General features: G+C 37.4%; 2 protein-coding genes across 2 annotated transcripts; one reads left to right on the forward strand and one right to left on the reverse strand.

Annotated features, from left to right (window-relative positions):
• The first annotated feature begins 774 nt into the window (after positions 1-774).
• LOC125207411 (sm-like protein LSM1B) lies at positions 775-1,973 on the forward strand. The gene is made up of 5 exons (XM_048106738.1): positions 775-1,061; positions 1,316-1,384; positions 1,454-1,569; positions 1,656-1,718; positions 1,780-1,973. Exons 1-5 carry the CDS (start codon positions 1,001-1,003, stop codon positions 1,855-1,857), a joined length of 387 nt encoding a protein of 128 aa, XP_047962695.1. The 5' UTR covers positions 775-1,000; the 3' UTR covers positions 1,858-1,973.
• A 1,058-nt stretch (positions 1,974-3,031) lies between these two features.
• LOC125206986 (putative late blight resistance protein homolog R1B-16) lies at positions 3,032-5,415 on the reverse strand. The gene is made up of 2 exons (XM_048106194.1): positions 3,217-5,415; positions 3,032-3,039 (listed from the first exon to the last, which is right to left on the reverse strand). The coding sequence occupies exons 1-2, from the start codon at positions 5,348-5,350 to the stop codon at positions 3,032-3,034; spliced, it is 2,142 nt and encodes a 713-aa protein (XP_047962151.1). The 5' UTR covers positions 5,351-5,415.
• Between the last annotated feature and the right edge of the window lie 1,964 nt (positions 5,416-7,379).

A 7,379-nucleotide genomic window follows, 5' to 3' on the forward strand; every position in this document is an offset into this window, starting at 1 on the left:
ATGGGAAGGAAACTTTCCTTCTCTTTTTTCATGTGAGCATTCATCGATATGGATGAATTCATCACATGTTGTGTAATATTCTCACCAGTTTTTCTATAGTAGTATACTATAGTTTAGATTTGACTCTCACTTTTGTATACCATACTTCGTTTCATAAGTAATACTACTACTATATCACTTGTATGTGTGCATGTGAATTCTCTGCTTCTTCTGTAACACGTAGAATGTGCCCGATGAAATATAATACGAGACTGGAAAACAAGACAAGTTCTTCTTAAATTCCAAATTCCAATTGCGTTCTATTTTGTTTTACATATTGAGATGACTTCTTCTCTTAAATTGCAAAAAGAGCCCTTAAGGTTTAGTGCATTTACACAACTCACTACACCTTATGACTATCTTCAATATTTATCCCTAAAGATGACTAGATTTTTATTATCCAAATAACACCATAGAAAATTCAAGCAAAGGAAAACATAAGTTGCAAAAAGAGCCCTTAAGGTTTAGTGCATTTACACAACTCACTACACCTTATGACTATCTTCAATATTTATCCCTAAAGATGACTAGATTTTTATTATCCAAATAACACCATAGAAAATTCAAGCACAAGGAAAAATAATAAAAGGAGTACTGTAAATAAATAAAAAGGACCAAATATTTCTAAAGCTTGACATTAATGGGGTGAAAATACAATTATACAAAACATAAGTCTCTATTTACAATATAATAAAAAACGAAGAAGAATAATCCTTCACAAAATCGATAATGGCTTTTCCCCAAAATAGTCAGATTGGGCTTTCCCCACTTTCAAATCTTCCCCCAATCTTGTCAAATTTGTTGAATTAGGGTTCAGCCCAGCTGTCAAATTTCGGATTTTCACTCAATTGGGGGTGGTGACAAGAGTAATTCGAGTGGCCAATGCGATTTATTTCGTCGGAATTCTTGGGTTTTTCGGTGGTTTCTTCTGTTAATACCGAAAAGGCTCGAGCTTTAATCAATGTCGTGGGCTGGCCCTGAAGATGTCTATCTCTCGACTTCCCTAGCTAGCTATCTTGACAGTGAGTTTCTTCTTTTGCTTTTGTTTTTCAGAAAAAAATAATTTAATTGGGAATTTGATGGTTAATTGTGTTTTAATTCGAGTGAAATTGTGTGACTTGTTGAAATCTGAATTTGGATTTATTTTTGTATTGGTTGAGCTGTTGAATTTGCTGTTTTGTGATGGAATTGTTGAGTTGTAAATAGTGTGTGAAGTGTTGGAAGATATATGAGATTGATTTGCATACCTTTTGACTTGAAATTTTTCTTTCCACAGAGAAACTTCTTGTATTACTTCGAGATGGCCGGAAGCTATTAGGGATCCTTCGCTCCTTTGACCAGTTTGGTACGGCTGTGAATTCACCATAGAATCTGCCCGCAACGTCTCTAACAAATCTTGATATCTCATTTGTAGCTAATGTTGTCCTAGAGGGCGCGTGTGAGCGTGTTATTGTAGGCGAAATTTATTGCGATATACCCCTGGGTCTGTACATAATCCGTGGAGAAAATGTCGTCTTGATTGGTGAGCTGGTACGTGCATTTAAACTCTGCAGAAATCGCTTTCTCCATTTCCCACTTCTCGTTGTCTTTTGTCTTACGCGATCATGGTTGGTTAGGAATTGAACAAGGATGAGCTTCCATCTCACATGACCCGCGTTTCATCAGCTGAGATAAAGAGGGTAAAGCTTCAGTCTTGATATCTACTGACGTCTCGTTTAGTTAACATCCCTCTTTGTGCAGGCGCAGAAGGCAGAAAGGGAGGCTTCGGAGCTCAAGGGTATGATGATAAAGAGGATGGACTTTCTTGATATGGATTGATTTTTTCGGCAATCCAGTTCATTCGTTGTGCTCCAATGCCGGGCTCTGCAAATATTGTCGCGGATGCTGGCCTTTTGGAAGTATAACCGGGATGGAGAGTCGTGCCTCTGCTCTCGTGGTACTTGGGCTAATCTAGCACCATAAAAAAAGCCCGAGTTCTTATGTAGCATGATAAAAAAGCCCATATTAATCTGCGGATAAAGTATAGACAAAGTTGATGAAATTGCATTGGAAGTTTATTGTTCATTTCATCTGTTGATAATTATCTTTTAATTTGTGTTTTATTAGAATTTTACATTTAATTTAATTCGATACAATGTAGTATCTTTCAATCAAAAGTAAATTTACTTTCCAATATGATAAAGAACTATCGGGTAGCTCAAACAAGTGAAAAAAATAAAACCAATAAATCACTGTACATTTGTAACTAAAAATGAAATTCTAGGAAATTATAATTAACTGCTAAAATCCTAAAACATATTACAAATGATAATAAAAGACAAAGAATCATGTCGAATTCGAAGAGGGTTTCTAGAAGGGCCGGGAAGGGCACGTGGGACGGCCAGACGGGCCCCAAGAAGATCCAAAACTCCGACACCGGATGCATCATCGGCCAGTCGAAGATGCTCACGTACGTGCACAGAGGCGAGGCGGACGTCGGGCATTGGACGTTGCACGAGTATTGCCTCAGCAGTGAGTCTGTTAAGAAGAGCGGAAGGTCAAACGCGGCCGATTTCGTCGTGTGTAAGGTCACCAAAACGGTCAAGAAGAAGCCAATCGAAGCTCACGTTCCGGTTCCAGTTCCAATTCAAATTCCGGCCTCCCCGACTGTATCAACGAAGAGGGTGGCGGAGGTCGATCTTCTTCGATGTTTCGACTGGAAGAAGGAGTTTAGAGATTTGTTCGAAACGGATTTTGAGCAACTAATGGAGGCAGAGAAGGTAATTAATGAGTTTATTTTGAGTATTTTTTATACATTCATCGTAAAATATTTAGGTAACATAGTCCGTATTGATTTATTTTTTTTGCATTCATATTCACTCATGAATATTGGCTTCTGTACAGCCGCAGCCGAACCCTGAAGGTTCCGGTGATGGAAGGATTTGGCATCCGATGAACACACACGGGGCGAATGCTGTTTAGTTTTATTTTAAGTTTTCGCGCTGAAAAAGAATTATGTAACTGTAGACAGAATTTTTTGTGACGATGAAGAGCATCAGCTTTGAGTCACCAAAGGGGGTAAATGGGGAACCATTGTCGATCCTCTTTTAAATATACTTTTATTTTTTCTTCTTGTATTGTTAATCAAAAAAATTATTCTGTATAAATATAGTGCTTGGAATGTTGTGTAGTAATTACAATGTCCCATCCAATTTCCAATGTTGGTAACTCTGTATATTTTAATTAAAGAATATTGCTCGTGTTTCACTCCTTTCAAGGTCTGTAGATTCTCCATGATCACAATGTTGTCACTCGGAGGAGCCGGGAGACGCCATGCTTCACTCCTCACCTTAACATGCCTCAGTTGAGACATGTTCCAAATTTGAACAGGTGCATTAACTACTTTTTGAGAAGAGACGATTAATGTCTGCAGACGCCAGAGGAGATTCATGGAAGAAGGAACTTGGCTAGAGTGCCCGTGGAGATTCATGGAAGAAGGAACTTGGCTAGACTCATATAATTTTTCCAGAGAATGCCCAGGAAATTGACCCTCATCGCGTAGTCTCAATGTCCTCAACAATTTCCAATACGACAATAGTTCAACTTTTTCAGAATCACTTATACATGTACGAGCATATGGTCTAGATTTCATGGCATCTATCACTTTCTCCTTTGAAGTACTTCCCAGAATAGCTACACGTCGTTGGCTACACGTGCCTTGAGGACTATGTGGCCTGACCACATCATAAAACCTCTCCTTTTGAGCTTCTTTTATGCAAAGGTCTCTTAATAGATCATGGATTTTGCAGTACTTCATGTTTCCAGTTGACCCCAACTCGTGAACAAGAATTAGATTTCTATCAACTAGTTCATCTAAGTACTCTTTTGCAATTGTTTCCAAACTCTTGCCACTTATTGGTTTTAGAAATCCTTCAGAAACCCATAGCTTGATGACTTTCGACACTCGAATTTTACTATCCTCCTCAAACATTCCCATATATAGAAAGCACGGCTTAAGATAAACTGGCAAATGGTTGTAGCTCAACTTCAGTATTTTCAAGCAATGCTTATCATTCTCCAAATTCACTAGTGAATTTATGCTTCCCCTAATAGATTCCCAACATTCTTTGGTTTGTTCCAATTTTTCCAAAAGACCTCCCATCACAACAATTGATAATGGAAGTCCTCTGCAACTCTTCACAATCTTCTTTCCAATTTTCTCCAATTCTAAAGGACAACTTTTCCCCCCAAACACAATTTTGCAGAACATATTCCAACTACTTTCTTCATTCATAAATTCCATTTCAAGGCTATAATTGTTATCCAATTGAGATCCCAAATTCGATAGCCTAGTTGTCACCATTATCCGACTACCATTACTATTGTCAGGTAAATAGCGTTGTATCTTATCCCATGCCTCAATACTCCACATATCATCCAACACAACTAGATACCTTCTATATGATAAACATTTGTGGAGTGCTACTCCTATTTCATCTTCACTCATTTGACTCAACCTTTGTTTATTGGCTTGAGATAGAATTTCACAAAGAAGTTCTTTTGTGTTATATTGTTGAGAAATTGTAACCCAAGCACATTTATCAAAATGACGACTATCAACTGTTTTTTTATAAACATTTGTGGCAAGAGTAGTCTTACCAATTCCTCCCATTCCTACGATTGGGATGACTTGGCGACCGGGTTGTCCGTAAATGAGCTTCTCCATGAGTTGAAGCATGACATCATCAAAGCCCACCATGGTTGTGCTGTTCGGCCTAGAGAAAGAAGATGTTGAGGAACCACCAGAGACTTGTCTATGATCTTTGAGTGCAACGATCTCCATCACTTCTTTCTTGATCAAATCCATGTCTTCTATCACCTTCTGCAAACTCTCATAAAAGTATGCAGATGTTGAGGAATCAGAAGAGGCTGAGACTTGTATCTCTAGCTGATCTTTGATTGCAATGATCTCCATCATGTCTTTCTTGATCAAATCCAAATCCATGTCTGCATATGTGGAGGAATTAGCAGATGGCGAGACTTGTCTCTGCAACTGATCTTTGAATGCAAAAATCTCCATCACTTCATTCTTAAGCAAATCCACGTCTTCTATGAAATTCACCACCTCAGTCTTGAACAAGTTTGCATATGTTGAGGAATCAGCATATGCCAAGACTTGTCTCTGCAGCTGATCTTTGAATGCAAAAATCTCCATCACTTCATTCTTGATGAAATCCATGTGTTGTATCACCTTCACCACAGTCTTATACAAGTCTGCAGAATCTGAGACTTGTCTCTGCAGATGATATTTGAGTGTGAAGATCAAATCCATGTGTTTTGTCACCCTTTCTTCTACCAATTGAATGTCTTGTCTCAAATTCCGCAGAGTAGTATACAAGTCTGATATCGAGATTGTCTGAGCAGCTTGTCTTCAGACTGCAACATCAAATCCATGTCTTCTAGCATACCTTCTTTGACTGCAACCACTGAATCCATGTCTTCTATCACGTTCCTCAAAGCCTCGTACAAGACTAAGACATCAGGACGAAGCTGTTCCACAATGTGAGATTCGATGACATCTTCAGCCGCATAAACTGCATCAGCAATGCGCATCTCCAACGGATCTGCTTGATCCCCCTCAGCATAAGGAGACTTATAACCTTCGAGAAATTCCTGCAAAAACATAACAATTTCAGTGAGAGATTCAACTTGTTTTTTGTCCATAGAAATCGGAGGCGAAGGATGATGCTCGATCTGATCCAAAATCTGCATAAGAGAAACCAGAGCTGCATAAGCCGCCATTGAAATAATTTTTTTTTTTCCAATTTTTTTCAGGTCGCAGAAAATGAAGATAAGAAAACGGAAGAAAGAGTGGTGGAAATGAAAGGGGAGACTGACTTCAATATAATTTCAACTTTTAATGTTTTAGGTGGATATTAAACGCTCCATGTGCCATGACTCATGTCATTGATATCAATGCTACTGATGGACTCCATTGAAATATGTCAACAAGTCCACACATTCTTCGGGAAAAGCTCGTGATTTTTAAGTTCCCTTAGACCACCTCCATCAGTGACACTCCACACAATGTCACCCATAAAAAACAAAATAAGTATAAATAAAAGTAATTATAAAACAATAAAAAGCAACTGCCCCTCATCAATTGATGAGCACTTGCCGCCACCAAACAAAGTGAGGGGCACATGCCACATGTCATAATATTATTGGCTGAATATTGATTTCTTTTTTATTTTTGTTTTTTCACTTTTTATTATTGATTTATTTTATTATTTGATTATTGTACTACATGTATGTTGTAATAAATTTGCACAATAACAATATAATTCTACATCACATTTTCAATCTTGAAAATTTTGCACTACATTAAATTTTGATTGTTTTATTAATTATTATTTTTTTATTCAATGATTATTACATTTATCTCTATATATCTTTTCAAATATCATGTGAATTATTCTTCCAAAAAAATCATGTGAACCACTCTTCCATAAAATGACATCTGACTACTTCATTTTTTATTATTTTATTTTAATTTATTATTTTTTATTATTTGCTACTACATTGTGCTTCACTTTTCTATATATATCCCACTTAACATGTACAACTCCTCACAAAAGCAACCAAATCATCCAAATTATTGCCCTTTCATTCTTGTTTTGATAAATTTGGTTTTATGGATCCAAATCATCCAAATTATCGCTCTTGTTTCCCAAACTATTTTAATTCCCAAAATTATCAACAATCATCAGAATATCCAAGTTCGCAAAATTTTCCAAATTTTGCACCACCTTATCAGAATCCCCAATCATTTTCAAATCTTGAGTATTCACAAAACTTTGAATTATCTCCAAATCTAAGCCAAATTCCTACATCTACTGAAATTCCCACATCAAACAATGTCGCCCAAAACTTGTTCGGAGATGCCCAACAAGAGAACAAAAAGAAAAGGAGCTCAAATAATGTAAGTTGGGTACGTGAAAGAAGATTTAGCACTTATGTCTTCTTGGGTCCATGCAAGCGTAGATAGTGTGCGTGGTAAACATCAGAAGGGAGATGCACTATGGGTACGTGTGAAAAAATTGTATCACGAAGCTCAAGCAGAAAATCCAGCTGAAATTAACAAAAGAAATGTGGATTCTATGAAGAGTCGATGGAAACGACTTAACGAAAATGCAAACAAATGGGTGGCTGCTTGCAGAGAAGCAAACGCGCGAAGGAGGAGTGGAATGAGCGACCAAGATGTTGAGAATGAAGCTCATAGCATCTACCAAGCGAGGAGGCGGCAACAAATTTCAAGATTTGATAGTGTTTAATGAAGTTATGAGCAAACATCCAAAGTG

The sequence above is a fragment of the Salvia hispanica genome, chromosome 2 (assembly GCF_023119035.1).
Source record: "Salvia hispanica cultivar TCC Black 2014 chromosome 2, UniMelb_Shisp_WGS_1.0, whole genome shotgun sequence".
Lineage (NCBI taxonomy): Eukaryota > Viridiplantae > Streptophyta > Magnoliopsida > Lamiales > Lamiaceae > Salvia > Salvia hispanica.